Here is a 17,355-nt window from a genome sequence, read left to right as displayed (position 1 = left end):
TCTCTTCTGTAGAGCAACCAGTCCTTCAGGTATAAAGGTAGTTTGGATGTTTCCATTTAGACCTCTTCGGGCAAGAAGTATACCTTTATTTAGTTCCTTTAACCATATTTTGTGCGGTATATTTTCTGAGTTCTGTAATCTAAGACTGTGTTGCCTTTCTAAATATCCACATATCTACCTTTTGGGTTCATTGACTTTGTAGATGAAGTAAAAGCCTTTAAATCTTTTCTTGTGCAAATTATACACAAGTCAAGTGTTGGGTTGTTTAATTTTTTTAAAATCAAAGTAGATTTTTGTATTTATTCATATTGCTTCAGCACAGCATTCCAGATTGTAGAAATGATATTAAATTGTACTTTTATCATTTTTGGTATTTATTAATCACATTGATTTTATGTCATTTGCAGATAAGCACTCTGTTTATTGTTTATATTCAAATTATTGTTTAAGGTGTTGAATTTCAAAGGGCTCTGGGGACACAGATCACCTATAAATAATCCTCAGTTCACTTTTACCTATTATTTTTTGCTGTGGGTGCTACTAGTTCTATTAAGTAGCCCACATTTTCCATCGTACATGCAGAAGTTCATCATGATGTATATTGTCAGATGCTTTGCTAACTGAGATCAAGACACATGATGTCTGTGGGATCCTCTCCAATGAAATACACTTCAGTACTTCTGTTTTTGAAAAGTAGGCATTTTTGAAAAATCTGGCATGTCTAAATGTTAAAGTCATATTCACCCACAGTTGGAAAGAGAGAAAGAAGATCTGTCATGAATTGTGGGTTAGATAATAATGAACACATAAAAAGAGAAAAAGAACGAGAGGATTCCTGGGAACACTTGATGATCAGGGCCATGGTATATACCTGGGCTGAAAAGAAAACAGCCTGTGCCATGAGAGCCCAGCTTCTTCACTGAGAAAGTATTCTGGGTCAGGTGAGAATTTAGGGATCTGGAAATAGTTTCTCTCTTATTATCTATTTCCTTCGAAATGTGTGTGGTGAAATCTTAACAATGAGTGCTTCTGAGTGTATAAGGGTGTTTCTTTGCTATGTAGTGTACCTCCTTATTTTCTTTGCTGTGGATACACTAATACGTCATAGTATTATTTTGAAGATTAAAAGAACTCAATATGAAGTTGACCGGCACATTTTCGTGTATTTTTCTGATAAATGAAGGTTTATTTAACCATTTGTTAAATTTTTCCCTTTTGTTAATTTCCATTGACTAACCACGGTGAAGGTTGTCAAGCAGTTACTAATGTGAGTTGGCTCATCACATTCCTTGGTCTCCACTCTACTTTATCCTGCTTTATTGCTGTTTTTTATTGCTGCTGGAAGAAAAATTTATAGTAGGTCATTTGATTAAATAGTAAACATCTTCTAGAAGGCAGTCCTGGATTAGTTGTCTCATTTTCTAGCCTACATTCAAGTTGTTTTTAAAAATCTTATTTATGCATATACATTATATTGAACAAATATTATGTTTTTAGGGGTCCTCCTTGCATATACTTCCAGCGTAAATTCTGGGCTCTAGGAATAGGGAGATAATAGTGTTTTATGAGTACTTAATAGCTGGTAGTCACTTTTCTTAATAATCTTTTAATTTAGCCAAGATAAGGCTGCTTGTTAAAAAGGTAGAGAGGACTTGGGACAGAAAGATAAAGGGTTTTGGGACTATGAAGAAAGACAATATATGGATAAAATTCATGGGCGCATGAGTTATTTTGGAATTTCCTTAGTTGCTTACCTGATTACATTAATTATTTTATGGCAGGTTTTACTTTCTTTTAACTTGAGGGTTTCTGTAGGATGGATTAGTAGGCCCTCTACCTAGTCTTTAAAAATCTTTTGGTTCAATACATTGTAATTAGTTTTTGCTAATTGAATTATTCTTTCTTCTTGCAGATTGAGGTGGTACCATGCAGCAAGCAGCAGAGAGATGCAGAGTTCGAGCCAGAAGACCTGACATGGCACTTTATGTACCTAAAGCTCGAAGGGGCGTAGTGCTGCTCAAGTCAGGTGATGAGGAAAAAAGCTGCGGTCCACCTAGCTCCGTGATGAAAGAAGAACAAAAAGATTGTTTCTTCCAAAAGGAGATCTTTAGAGACAAATCTGAGACTCAAAGATTAAGCATTAGTCCTGATAAAAAGGAGCACAACCGTAAAGAAGGAAAGAAATTTTCAGCAAAATTAAGAAAAGACATGTGCCTTCAAGAAAAAAAGAAAGATAAGATTTGTGTTAAGAGGGGAACTACAGAATCCAAAGAAACATTATCCCAAGGACATCAGCAAAGCATCTCAAATCCTGGGATACCTAGTGTACCTTTACAAAGATATTTTAAGCCAAAGGAGGTGGAGTGTTTGGAGATTGAAACCACAGATGTGACAGGACCTGGGAAGTTGCTTCTGTCTCAGTCTTCAGAAATGAGTGAGGTCCAGGTTCTAAACAAGCCATTCCAAAATGTGGAATTCTGTGATGTCAGTAGGCATGAGTTAAGGGGCAAAACATTTGAAGGCAGAGGTTTAGAAAGCGGAATTGAGACCGATGCCAAGGCTGTGGAGATACTGTCCCAGTTTCCTGGAGTTTTTAATTCTGTGTTGAAACCTGAGAGTATGACTGTACCTGTAAAACTGAATTCTAATTCTGGAATTGTACAACAAAGCATGCAAACATCGTGTGGAATGTTGACTCCCAGCAGTGGAGGCATCACTGGTATTTCTGTTCCTGGAAGTCCTGATGGTATCACTGACCAAACCTGTGTAGACTTTGAAGCTGAGAATGTTGGTGATGTAGCCAACAGTACAGATTTCATCTTGGGTCAGAGAGCTATAGATTCCATTCCTGAGACTGTGGATCACATCTCTCATAAAATGACTGTAGTCAGCGAATTAGAGAGCATAAATGGTATTTTTGATCCGACAATGATTAGAGAGTGTGAGAATGACAGCACTGCTGATGACTTATGTATAAAGTATGAACCTTCTGATACAGCTCTCCTTGCTCATGAAACAGATACAGATAGTGAGTCGAAGAGTGTAGGTGACATTACCAATAAGGCATGTAAGATGGATATGACAGATGTCCCGTCTGATCAGATAACTACGGGCAGCCCTTGTGTAGTCGCAGTTAGAACAGCTGATGATGCCTGTAGCAACACAGGTAGTTTCTCAAAATATTTAGAAATGAGTCCAGATACAGCCCCTCTTCACGTAGCTAGAAGTGGGAGTGACATGGACAATTTCAGCAACCTGACTGCTTGCTCAGATATTTATGCTGAGAGTATTTCATCTAGTTTCACAGAGTCAACAGGAAAGTTGATAGAGAGCTTGTCAGATTGTGCTTCCTCCTTACCTATAAAGAAGATTGCTGGTAGTAATTGTAACACTTTTTTGGACTCTGAACTCAGTATGTTAAATGGGACAAAAGTACTTTCAAACAGTGCCTTGGGCAATGATCTAGATTGTACTGGTGATATAACAGAGGCATTGCATGAACTAAAAACTGCTGAAGAGTTCAAAACAAAAGAGGAAGATGACTCAGAGAATATAGAATTTGGTGTATCCTTTCCTGATATAGAATCTGTATCTATGGAAACATCCATGGAACCAAAAGCAACGGAAACGTCTCGTGTGGAGGGAAGTGTTGCTACTGAAGAGAGCTGGGAGTCTTTGTTTAATGATGATGGTGACTGCCTGGATCCACGTCTTCTGCAAGAGGTCTGTTTAGTAGAAGTTGCTCAATGTTTACATAATTTATAGATTCATAGAGCCTGGTATTTTGGGGATCATTTTGATAGACATGTGTGCACACTCGTACATTCACTCATATTACATCCAGTGTAAGGGTTCCTGTAATAAACAAATAGGATTGTAGATTGAGAAAAGAATACCTGGTAGATCTTTACAAAGTAAAACATACCAAATTGAGCTGCGTTTATAATAGCCAAGTCCTGAGAGATCTTATCGAATAGATTAAGGACAAATCTAATGGATTCTGGCTATCTGTTGAGGAAATACAGAGGGAAACTTCTTCAAAAGGATTTTCTGCATTGATAAGATATATTTTACACAGGCCTATTTGAGGGAGGAGAATAACTTATTATTATTCATATTTATTGTGTTTTTCCAGGACATGTTGGAATGTTGTTAGACACTGTGGAGGGAAGGAAGTAGAGAAGGGAAGGGTAAAATAAGGGAAGGTGTGATTGTTTCTTACATAGTTTATGCTGAGTTAAATTAAAGAATAAATGTTGAGTACATGTAGAAAATATGAGTGAATAATGACATGCTGGTTAGAGTTCATAAATACAAAATGTTGGGTTTGAAGGCATTTTGGAAATTATTTAATCTTTTCTTTTTCTTAATTTAGATATTCACTCTCTATCCAATATTTAAATTCCTTACCACAAATAACAATTGTTGGTTTTAAATAGTAGAAACACTTTCCCTTCAGTCCTTATGGTGGGTTCACATAACCTTTGTCTGGAAGGGGAAAAAATAATTCCCCTGTGAAGTCCCCAATTTTATAAATGAGGAATTGAAGTTTAGTGGTCATACCTTTAGGAAAGGCAGAATCAAGATTTCAGTCTAGTTTTCTCAATCCAGTGTTTATGTTCTATCAGACCAGTTCTTTACCTATAAAATACTTTTGCTTGAATGATTCCAGAGAGCCTTTTAAATATGAAGTGATTAGTGCTTTTGTTACTGAGAATTAAACCAGAAGTACAGAAAAATGATCACGTGGATGTGAAGAGACACATGAAACTGGAGAGGGGCAGGCCGTTGGACAGAACTGACTTTCCAATACCAAGCAGTTCCTCGTCATTCTTAGGTGTCTGCACGTGCACCTGTACCACAGTTAGCACTTCTTATGATCAAGTCGGAAACACTATGTCCTAAACGTTCCTTAGAAATATAGAGCCGAAGGTATCTATGAATGGGCATCCATGAACCCCTTGAAATTGCATGCAGAATTTTATATGTATGTGCAGTTTTTCATAGCTTTCATCAGATTCTCAAAGGCCGTGCTTCCCAAAGTGTGTGGTCCCTGGACCAGCAGCACGAGCATCACCTGGGAACTTGTTAGAAATGCAAATTCTTCAGCCCAGCAGTCTGTGTATTTATGTGTTTTCCAAGTGCACATAAAGTGAGAACCATTGCTCCAAAGGTAATAGACAAACTTAAATGTGTATCAGAATGTGAGTGTGTTAACTAGAGATGGCTGTCCAACCATAATTAGAAAAGAAAAACACTGTTCAGTAGAGGTTTTAGACCCAAATTAGTTTAAGAAATACTAGTAATGTGGGAAGTTAGGTGAATATAGAGAAGTTATTAAGGATCCTAGCATTGGAAGAAGGTCTCAGTGTTGGCAAAGGGATTACCTGAGAGGTAGAGAGCACGGTTATGCATAGGAGAGAAGGAGTAGCTTCCTCTGAAAAAAAGACATTGCACACAGAGCCTTTTACGCATGGTGGGATTCAGTAAATATTTATTGAATGGATGTAGGTGATGGGGCAGAGTTGGAGCTCTATGCTTTTTTAGGGCAGACTCCAGGGGCTTTCAAAACTTCATTGCTGCTGGAACTTGGATTCTCTATGGTGGTAGCTTAGGGATATGGCTTCTCTAATGGGGGAGGAGGGTTCAAGTGTGCAACTCTGTTTTTCAGGTCTTAACACTTTTTAGAATAGGTACAGAAGAATATGGGCAATCACTCAGTGTTTTGAGGAGCATAGTAATATAGCCGAAGAGGACACTCACATGCTCTAAAACTGGGAATGGCTAGAAAATGACGTATGTAATGTTTTAAGCTGAAGACAGCCAGTGCCTGGGTGTTGTGTTTGGATATCACCTACTGGGTTGGTGCTTGCCAGGGAGTGGGGTCTGTGTTGAGGTATAAGGGGTGATGAGAGCAAGAAGGAAGGAAATGGATTGAGAATGCAAGTAGCGGATCCAACTCCAAACTATGGTCTCCTGTGCTTTGAGTTTTAGGAGATGTAATAATAATGTTATTAAAAGATGTCACAAATCCAATAACATTAATAGCCCTCTGGTGACTGTTACTCTTAATTTATTATTTATATTGCTCCAAACATACTTTATTAAAGGCTAACCCAGTCTCTCTTGAAAACTTTCCAGCCAGTGATTTTTGCCTCTTTTCCCAGCGGGCCTCTTTCTTTGTTGACAATGGCTACACATGGAGGTATGTCTAATACTTCTAATAAGCAGGGAGGTATGCTGTAGAGCAGGGTGTGACAGCCATTGGCATGTGAAGCAGTTTCCTGCAACATTTGACTTCTAAAACTGCCTGAGTGGACAGAGAGCATAGATGGGTCATTACTGAATTCCTGGAACTGCAATTCTTGATGATTCTCTAAAGATCACGCTTAATCTCCTAAAGCTATGGTTTGGGATACCCAGAAATGTAAGATGGTAATTGATAAAGAAAAAGATGTTGGCCTGACTTCTAACCCTCTGACATCTTGGTACAAGAACGCAGGAATTATCATTGTCTAGATAAAACTTCATAGCCCCTAATGCCTCCTGTAGTGATCTGCAAATCTGTTGATTGGTAGGAGGGTTAGTAAGATACCAGCAACATAACATTGATGTTGATAGACTATGGCATCTGGTCCCTTCACTGGCCATTTCTGGCCTTAATTTGACACTGGTCATTTCTGGCCTTGATTTAGGTAGGAGTCTCCTTTTGTTACAGAAGGCTACTAATAATGTTATAACCATGGAAAAGAGAAGAGTAAAGGAATACCAGCCATCCCAAACTATTTTCCTTTGTGTGTACTACCTCAGCATTTATGCGCTCTCTTCCCACGTAGACTTTTGCAAAAATGCTCTCTGTGTTTAAGTAGGAAACCCAAAGTGGAAGGAAAACTTCAAAATCCATCCACTAAAAGCAAATTATATGAAGTACGAAGGGAGGAAAGTCCTTTATCCCATCCCCTGGGGACTTCATTAATAGTTGGTACTTCATCACTTTGCAGTTAAATGGAAAGATTGAGTACTCAGAGTTTGATAACTATAAATTGTAAATAGCTTGATATATATGGTTATTATCACTTTCATTTTAAAGGTACTGTGTTACATGCCAGCTTTTTTCTCAGCTTTAAAGTTCCTTTTATTTAGAGAGACAGGATGTAACCATGTGATTAGATAGTCACCTAGCAATCTGAAGGATAACTAATATGAAACCACCATATAAGAGATGTCCTAAATTTGATTGTCTGATGGTTGATCTAGACAGTGGCTTCAACAAAGGATGAGATCCCTGAGGGCTAAACTGGTTGACACTGTTGCATGTTATTGAGGCCATAGAATTAAACAAGATTTGAAGCCCTACTTCAGAGATTGTTGTATGCTCCCAATTTCTGTTTTTTCCGTTTTTTAAAGTTGATAGATTTTCTTTTTTTGACCAGTTTTAGGCTTACAGGAAAAAAAATCGAAGAGTTTGGGGTTCCCATGTAACTCTTCCTTCACTGTTTTATTACTATTTTAACTTTTATTTTCACAATACCTTTTATTGTACCTCATTTTAACAGACTTATATTTAATATTTTTATTAAAATGCCTGAATTAATATGTTATTAACTGCACAAGTGAGGATTCCAGATGCCGTATATTCAAATGCAATCACTTGGGACATCCAGTGAAGAATCTGAATTATGTACTCTGTTGTTCAGTCCACTAGTGGATGATGACTAGATCTCTGGTTCATACAGAAAGAGGGAACATTAAGGGAATACCATTGCTCATAATTTGTTTATTTCTAGACCAAACATCTCCTAAAATGAAAAATCTCCCATCTGAGCTTCATTAGGTTTGTTGCATAATATTTTCTCCCTCTTCATCTGCATTCACACCGCTAGCATTTTAATTTCTGATGCTTTTTCAGGACAAAAGAGAGGTAAACAGTTCTAGGCCTCTATTGTCGGTACAAGGAGGCATTCTTTTCTGAAGCCTCAGAGATTCGTGGTGTGCCTTACTCTGTCCCTGGCAGTGCTTTTGCTTTAGTGAGCTCCATGAGATTTGGTATGTGGGGTATAGTTAGGGCAGATGGGGTAGGAGTAGCGATGTGACTCATAATGTTTATTCCATTTAATTCATTCTGTTTAGTGACAGTCGCAGGGAGGGGAAGTGGGAGGGTTTGCAAAGAGAACCAGAGTGTACATTCTACCCCAGTCAGGAGAAAACATACTAACAGCTGTATCCCAAAATTAAAAATTCATTTGTGTTAAAAGTTTGGTTAAAGATAGAAACATGCCTTTAGGAGAATTAAATTCATCTACACTTTGATTTGAATTAATATCATTTGTATCAGAAATTGCTTGTAGGGGCGCCTGGGTGGCGCAGTCGTTAAGCGTCTGCCTTTGGCTCAGGGCGTGATCCTGGCATTCTGGGATCAAGTCCCGCATCAGGTTCCTCCGCTGGGAGCCTGCTTCTTCCTCTCCCACTCCCCCTGCTTGTGTTCCCTCTCTTGCTGACTGTCTCTTTCTCTGTCAAATAAATAAATAAAATCTTAAAAAAAAAAAATTGCTTGTAGGCCATGTTGGGTACTCTGTTGCTGGGCTTTGGGAGGGAGTGCTAGAAAGGAAAAGAGGGGCCCAACTATAGGCCTGACTCCTGAAGTGGGTAGCCAACAGTCAAAATATATTTAAATTCAGACTGTTTTGTGTTATAAAATTGAGGTTGGGGTGTGAGGAGATACAAATATGCAATAATGCTTTTGGGACATTTGGGACAGAGGGATATTAAGTGCTAGTCAGCAACCTTGTATAGATTTTTGTGTGAATTGACCAAAAACTGAGATTGTTGAGGAAGAGCCGAGAGGATGCCCAGGCATACTGGATCCTAGGCTTAATGCACAAAGACTATGTTTCTTACCCTTCAGGTGATGGGTTGTGCTATTATATTGCCTGCCCAGGACAAGACTGACTCATTTCTTAAAGCAGTGGGTCTGAGTCTGCAGTTTGAAGGTCAGAAGTACGTATGTGTTGCCTGATGGGGACAGATAGGCAAGGGGTAATACTCTCTAGAGTAATAAACAAGGAAAAAAATTTTGTTTGGGAGAACTGGCATAGATATGATGTAGGATCTTAGGTATCTGAAGGGAGCAAAATCACGGACTAGAGAAATCAAGCATGAAGTGGAATGGCAGTAAATGCTAAGTTTATCTGTTTTGCAGTATTCTTAGGTCTTGTGGGCAGCCATTGTCACTGATTATCATAGCAGTACCTGAGTCAAGCTGTCAGGGGTAGTTTGGGAAGATTCAGACCTCTAGTAGTCTCCTATTCTTGGATAGTCTGGTTACATCATTGGCATCTCTCCATCTAATGTTTTCAATCATGCTGGGAAAAAGAGGAAATAGAGATGTCTCCCTGCCTTCCCAGTACTTCTCTTGACTATAAATTAAATCTCTTCGGTGGATCTGTTTAGCATCTTGTCAAGGATGCCAACATTAGTCTGCCATGTTAACTTATGTACTGTCTGGACAGAACCAGGTCCATGTTGGTTCAGGATGTTCACTTGGTCTTTGCCCATATATTCATGTGCCCTACATTACCATCCTTGGGGGAGAACTAGAGCTCTCAGATTTATCCTCTGGCACTGGGGTCAGTAAATGATCATCTGAACCAGTCGTTGGGGCACCATACATGTCTTGTTGTAGCTTTTTTCTTATTTCCTTTTACCCTTTTCCTTTTCTGCTTCCTTGTTCGTCCCCCTCCCCCTTTAATTATACCTTAATCCAAAGCTATGGCCATTGCTTTCTCCCACTGAGGATAATCAGAGGTATTGAGATACTGCTTATACCTGTTATAGAGAAATCTGTAGGTGACACCTTACAGGGCATTTTACCCATTCTTGTTACAAATTTTATGAAGCCAAAGTTTGCCTTTCTGGCTTTGGTTTCCTGGTAAGGTCAGTGGGGGTGTAGTGTAGATATAGTAGATAATTTTATTTGTGGGTAGGGAATTCCACTGGGAACATTATCTCCTCTTATACTTACTATATAAAATATTAGATTTTAAAAGTCTAAATTTATCCTTCTGTTGAAAGGGACATAATTCCAGAATAGTACAAAAGAGGGCTAGAAGCTATCATTTATGCTGCATAGCATGTAAATATTTATGCTGTAATACTTTAATGTAATTACCTTTTTAGGGAACTCCTTTTGGATGTTTTTGAACTTGGATCATGAGAAATCTGAAAAAACTTGAAATACTTTTTTTTTTTTTTAAGATAAGTAGTGTTATTATCTGCCAAAGACAAGAAGTTAAATGGGTTTAACATTTTAATTCTGACTTTTGGTTTATTCACAGTACTGTAGATCAACATGAAAAATTCTTGGCTGGGGCGCCTGGGTGGCACAGTCTTAAGCGTCTGCCTTTGGCTCAGGGTGTTATCCTGGCGTTCTGGGATCGAGCTCCACATCAGGCTCCTCTGCTAGGAGTCTGCTTCTTCCTCTCCCACTCCCCTGCTTGTGTTCCCTCTCTCGCTGGCTGTCTCTCTGTCAAATAAATAAATAAAATCTTAAAAAAAAAAAAAAAAGAAAAATTTTTGGGTGTTACTCTTAACTTTCTGTGATACTAGCATATCTTAGGTAGAATTAAATCCAGATAGTTCAAAAACCTTTTTTTTTTTGTTTGGTTATAGCTTTAACCTGTTCTCCAACCAAATCTTAAATTATCAAGGTTTATAGTAAATAATGACATTTTAAATAGATTTTCTTCAACAGAAAGTGAGTTAATAAGCAGCTTTGTAGCCATAAGATGTAAGTGGAAGAAAAAAATAGAAACAAAGAACTTGAATAACCTAACCTATGTAATTGAGAATTGACTCTATGGGTTAATTCTGTAAGTAATGTTATCATGTTATACCACCAACTTGTGGTCACGTCTTTATTGTCCTTGTCCCTGTAACTTGATGCCCCCATGTTTAAATTTGTTACAGACATACCTATAGTTTAAAGTGGTTTATTATGTTTAATACAACTTTATTACATATTGAAATTCAAGTTCTTTTTGTAATGTGTGCTGAACATATATTAAATGTTTGTTGGGTTGGTGGTTAGGTGATCAAGATGAGGTTGGAGGAAGAGACAGGTCCAGCTCTATATAAGGTGTTGTGGAATGACTTTCAAAAGTAGTGCAGATGAGGTAAATGCTGTAGAAAGGTAGAGGAAGAGTCAGATTATACATGCTTTGGGGTATTTAGGGGAGGAATCATAGAAGAAGTGCTATTTGAGTATGTCGTTGGAGAATAGTGTGATATTTTGAGATGTGCAAACTGACAGATGTTAGCACTTGCAAAATAATAAGACCAAAGCAATAGGCAGAGGGAAGTAAGAAGTGTTTAGGCATAGTGAGTATTACTCTTTGATTGGAATATAGCATATTTTAAGGGATGACATGAGATAAAGCTAGAAAGATATATTAGTATACTATCGCTGCTGTAATAGATTACCACAAACTAGTGTCTTAAAACAACACAAATGTATGAACTTATAGTTCTGGAGGTCGGAAGTCTAAAATGAGTCTCACTGGGCCAATTAATTAAGGTATTGGCAGGGCTGTATTCCTTTCTAGAGGCTCTTGGGGAGAACCTATTCTCTTGCCTTTTCAGCTTCTAGAGGTTGCCCGCATTCTTTGGCTCATGGCCACTTCCATTTTCAAAGCCAGCAATGATCAGCTGAGTCTTTCTAATACCATCACTTTGACTCACTGTCTCTTTTCCTCTGAGTTCTTCTGCTTTTAAGGACCCTTGTGATTATAACTGCGTCCACCCAGATAATCCAGGATAATCTCCCTAAAGTCTTCAGAGTCAGCTGATTAACAACCTTAATTCCATCTGCTACCTCAGTTCTCCTTTGCCATGTACCATAATCACAGGTTGAGGGAATTAGAACCTGGATATCTTTGAGAGACTGTGATTCTGCCTACCACAGGTAGGTTGGGGCCAGATTATAGGACCTTTAAGTACAGTCACTGAAGATTTTTGATCAAATCATCTGTGACATGGTCACAGCAGTGTTTCGGAGAGTTTAATTTATGCTCTGTATGCTATCTAGAATATGCAACTAGGAAGCAATCAGCAACCCTGTATTATCTTTTTAGTTTTGCCATTGATCTTCACTCCCTCCTTCCTTTTCTCCTTTTGCCCTTTCCTTCCTCTTCCTAGAATAGCTTATATCCATAAATCCTGAATCAGAGAGAATTAGTTGTCCTGAGCATTAATACAGCACTGTTCCTGATTGTGTTCACTGAAAGACCTTTTTATCATGTTATGGAAGGAATACTAGACTAGCAGTCAGGAGACCTGAGTTATGAGTCAAACTCTGTCAGTAATTTGATTTGTAATCTTAAGGATATCCTTTAGTCGCTCGGTGATGCAATCCTCCATCTTTGTAATCAGGATAATAATAGCAGCCATCTGACATGCTCATCTGACAGAGATATAAATATGACTTTATTCCAAAATAATGTATCATATTTTTGGGTGTTTTTTTGTCTGTAGAGAGTAACTGGCTGGTAACTTGGTAACTTTTTGTTTTTCTTTTTGTATCTTGAAGAACCAAGGATCAAGCAAAAAGCAACAAAAAATAAAAAGCTCAATGATCCATGCCTAATTGACCTACTCTGCTCACCCTTTTTTTTTCCTCTACAAAAAGGGATCAAGGCAATTAAGTCATAGCAAGTCAGGTACTATTTTACAGACTTGTTTTCAAGACCAGACCACCAGGCTGTAAGTCTTAAAACCCTTACTTTGGGGAAGATAATTTTAATTTAGCTGGATGGTTTTGTGAAAACTGGTTGTGCCTGTGAAGGAATACTCATATTTCACTTATGCTTTATAAATAAACAAGAGGGATAACTGGTAAAAAAAAAAAAAAATCTCGCGGCACCTGGGTGGCGCAGTTGTTAAGCGTCTGCCTTCGGCTCAGGGTGTGATCCTGGCATTCTGGGATCGAGCCCCACGTCAGGCTGCTCTGCTGGGAGCCTGCTTCTTCCTCTCCCACTCCCCCTGCTTGTGTTCCCTCTCTTGCTGGCTGTCTCTCTCTCTGTCAAATAAATAAATAAAATCTTTAAAAAAAAATCTTAAAATGTTCGTGATTCATAACTCAAGATTATTTGCTCTGAGTTATTTGCAAACTTTCCCTTGGTCTAATAAGGAGATCAGAATGAATCAAATTCAGAACCTCTCCCCTCTGTTGCTTTATCAAACATTTCTTACATCAGAACGAAAAATATATATGTAGGTCTTACAATATGAAGGTTTCACATTGACAGTATAGTAGACATTGGTTCAGTATATGTGACTCTTAGAGGAAATGTTTCAATCGTCTATAATAGAAATATGATGCAAGCTACGAATAGGAACCATGTATATAATTAAAAATTTTCTAGGAGCCACATTAAGAAAAGTAAAAAGAAACAGGTGAAATTAATCTGTCCAGAATATAATTTCAACATGTAATCAATATAAGACATTATTAATGAGGTATTTTATTTTTTTGTATTGTCTTTGAAATCTGATGTGTATTTTATACATAAAACACATATCAGTTTAAATTAGCCACAGTTTTCAAGTACTCAGTAGTAGCCACATGTGGCTGGCAACTGTTCTGTTGGACAGTGCAGGTCTGCTGCAGGTGTGTCTACATAATCAGCGCATGAAACCTTAGACCCTCTCCTTAAAGTTGTCTGTATTGCCTTGTCTAATCCCACTGTGACAGCGGCCCCACCCCCTCACTTCCCTTCACAGTCTTGCTCTGATCCTCACTTCATTCCATATTGTTCTCTATTAGACATTTCCCTCTTCAGTGTCACAAACTCCTCTCTACTTTACTCTGTCAAGGCTCCCTGTCATGTTTGGCTGAGATTCTCAGGAGAGAAAGTGCCGTTAACAGTATGGCCTCCTACCTACCACCATACCTCCACTAGAAATGTAAACTGATCTCCCTAATATCAGTACCACAGAGAAATGAAATGAAGTTCTTCTTCCTCCTTGGAAAAGTTAGGAATCCCTGATAACACTAGTCAGGAGTATGTTATTTGATAGGAAAAACTAGTCAGGAGTATCTAATTTGTAGGCTTTATATCTATTGTTATGAAATGTAGAATAAGAATTGTTTGTGTTGCTATTACTAACACTTTGCATTTAATCAGTCTCAGAAGCCAAAACACTTAATAGTTTCCTTAGAAATGGGATGTAAGTCAAACAGAGAAAGACAATTATCATATGGTTTCACTCATTTATGGAACATAAGAAATAGCAGGGAGATCAGTAGGAGAAGGAAGGGAAGAATGAAGAGGGGGTAAACAGAAGGGGGAATGAACCACAAGAGACTGTGGACTCTGGGAAACAAACTGAGGGCTTTAGAGGGGAGGGGGGTGGGGGATTGGGATAGGCCCGTGATGGGTATTAAAGAAACAGGATGTAAATATGTAAGTTCAATTTTGCTGAGTAGGTTAGAGCAAAGGACAATAATCAGATGTTCCTGGCAGACCATTCTGCTGCTTTTCCTTTTTATTTTATTTTATTTTATTTTATTTTATTAAGATTTTATTTATTTATTTGACAGAGAGAGAGCATAAGCAGGGGGAGCTATAGGCAGAGGGAGAGGGAGATATAGGCTTCCTGCTGAGCAGAAAACCCTTTGTGGTGCCCTGTCCCATCATGACCTGAGCCAGAGGCAGACGCTTAAACGACTGAGCCACCCAGGCACCTCTTTCCTTCCTCTTTATAATCAGTTCTTAGGGTTTATAATTCCAAGGCATTTTATAGTCATGCATTGTTTAGGTCTCACAATGCATTATTTAACCCCAATTTATAAATGCACGGACATGCAGTGATTTGGTTTTTGCAAAGTAACTCAAAAAGTAATGCCAGAAATCCAAAAATGAAATTAAGAAAACAGTTCCATTTACACTTACATTTAAAAACTATTTAGGAATAAATTTAACAAAAGAAGTATGAAACTTGTACTCCAGAAACGACAAAACGTTGTTGGAAGAAATTAAAGAAGACCTAAATAAATGGAAAGGTAGCCCATGTTCATCTTTTCTTTTTAGTGTTTAGATACTTCTCAAATTGATTCACATATTCAACAAATCCCAGCTGCCCTTTTTTTTTTTTTTTTTGTGGCAGAAATTGACAAGCTGATCCTCAAATTTATGTGGAAATTTAAGGGACCAGAATAGCCAAAATGGTTTTGAAAAGGCAGGACAAAAAGGAAGATATAAAACTTTCTGATTTCAAAACCTATGATAAAACTATAGTAATCAAGACAGTGTGGCACTGACATGAGGAGGGACGTGGAAGTGACTGCAGACCTTCCTTGTCTCTGGGACAGTTATTTTAAACTGGTAGACCAGCCCACTTTAGGCTTTTGAGAATTTGTTAAGTTTAGCTGACTTCTTCTTGCCCACTTTTGTAGTGCCCACTTCTTTGACATGATCTGCCAATGGCAAAACAGTTTCTTTGTTTTGTTTCTCTTTGGAGGGACTTGTCACTCTTGGGATTTCAGTTTTTTTGGGTTGTCTTGCACACACAGCCGTCTGGTAAATTCAAGAAAAGTTAAGATTTTATGGATCACCTAATCTTTTCTCATTGTTGTGGTGGAAGGAGTAATTCTCTTCCTGCTTTCTACATCCTTTTTCAAAAAAACGTTTTTTTTTTTAATTTATTTATTTGAGAGAGAGATAGTAAGAGAGAGCATAAGTAGGAAGGAGGAGGAGAAGCAGACTCCCTGCTAAGCAGGGAGCCTGAAGTGGGGCTCCATCCCAGAACCCTGGGATCATGACCTGAGCTGAAGGCAGATGCTAAACTGACTGAGCCACCCAGGTGCCCCTGCTTTCTACATCCTAAGCAGAGTGGAAGTAACATGGCTCTTGGTCTGTAATAGATTCAGCGCTGAGTTAAAATTTAATTAAGTGGGTTGAATTCATTGAATACTTAGGTATTATATAATTATTATACTTAGTGTGCTGAGCACTTACAAATCATTTAATCCACATACCTCTCTGTGAGGTATATGTGCTATTATTATTCCTGGTTTTTTTTAATGTAAACTAAAGCTTAATGGAGAAAAGAATCTGGAGGTACAACAATAAATAAACATTTTTGTTGATTTTACCTATATCACCTTCCCTCTCTTCTTCCTCCCAAATCAAATTCTTGAATGCATTTTTTATTTCTGCAAGGAAAGGAGGTGTATCCTTGGGATTGCAAATTCTCATTTCCTCATTTGATGGGCAGTAAGGCAGAGTATAAATGAGGGAAAAGCTTGAAGAGACCTAGTTGGACTTTTGATTAACAAGGAGAAGATACTCTCAGGTCTGAAGGCTTTGGGTGGTTAGTACTAGCAGCTAGGTTTTATAACAGGTGAATGACAAAAGGACTGTCTTGGCTTTGCTACCACTTTCCCTTTTTCCCCCTTCCCTTCTGCTTCCAGAAGTGTGAAATAGTTAATAGCCTTCAGTTTTCTCATAGAATAGTAGAATTGTAAGTATTTCCCATTACTGTTAATTTTTTTTTTTAACTAATCTATGTGGGAATTCCTCTAGGTAGCTGTCATGCTAGAGACCTTAAATATAAATACTTATACTACTCACATTTGTCTTAACAAATTCCTTTGTAAGCTACATGTAAGAAAAGGTAGGCTAACAAAGTGTTTTCATTTTTAAAATTTGTTTTGTTTATGTTTACTTCCAGAAAAGAAACTATGAGATAAGCCTGATCAATAAACTCAAATAAAACAAATGTTATTAATTCATCTCTTCAGCTATTTTCTGAAATTCATTTTCTTTTTTTTTTTTTTTTTTTAAGATTTTATTTATTTATTCGACAGAGATAGAGACAGCCAGCGAGAGAGGGAACACAAGCAGGGGGAGTGGGAGAGGAAGAAGCAGGCTCATAGTGGAAGAGCCTGATGTGGGGCTCGATCCCATAACGCCGGGATCACGCCCTGAGCCGAAGGCAGACGCTTAACCGCTGTGCCACTCAGGCGCCCCTGAAATTCATTTTCTAAGATGTACCATTTGTAACTCACCACATTAATCATTCTACATTTTTTCACACACTGGTTGATAGATGCAAGTTAAGTTTCATGCATTGCCTATCTTTGCTGGAATTTCAATACCTTTTTAAGTATCCCACATGTTAATATAAACTGAATGATAGACCCCTGGTCATTATTGTTTTGTGAACAGCGTTAATACAGAGACGGTGTTAAAGATTAAGGAATTGGAATATGGAGACAAGGAGGATTATTTATATATGGTAGGATATTTTATAATGCTCTGGCTTGATGTAACAGTCACTTATATGCTGCTGCTTCTC

General features: G+C 38.0%; 1 protein-coding gene across 9 annotated transcripts in view; it reads left to right on the top strand.

Annotated features, from left to right (window-relative positions):
• R3HCC1L (R3H domain and coiled-coil containing 1 like) overlaps window positions 1-17,355 on the top strand; it is a 193,701-nt gene that overhangs the window by 49,742 nt on the left and 126,604 nt on the right. For 5 of the 9 annotated variants that reach the window (XR_015724761.1, XM_045784668.2, XM_045784679.2 and 2 more), the window contains one exon: window positions 1,913-3,723. Coding sequence is in view for 8 of the 9 variants with exons in the window: in XM_045784668.2 (XP_045640624.1) it covers window positions 1,927-3,723 (1,797 nt within the window). In the remaining variant the exon portion in view is untranslated. Of the gene's footprint in view, window positions 1-1,912; window positions 3,724-6,141; window positions 6,206-10,334; window positions 17,352-17,355 lie in introns of those variants that run through there. The other 4 variants (XM_045784727.2, XM_045784718.2, XM_045784735.2 and 1 more) reach the window with 4 other exon arrangements.

This window comes from Ursus americanus, chromosome 6 (assembly GCF_024610735.1).
Source record: "Ursus americanus isolate L20-20 chromosome 6, mUrsAme1.1.p, whole genome shotgun sequence".
Taxonomy (NCBI): Eukaryota; Metazoa; Chordata; class Mammalia; order Carnivora; family Ursidae; genus Ursus; species Ursus americanus.
The sequence above is the reverse complement of the archived record's forward strand: the minus strand, read 5'-3'. Positions and strand labels throughout refer to the sequence as shown.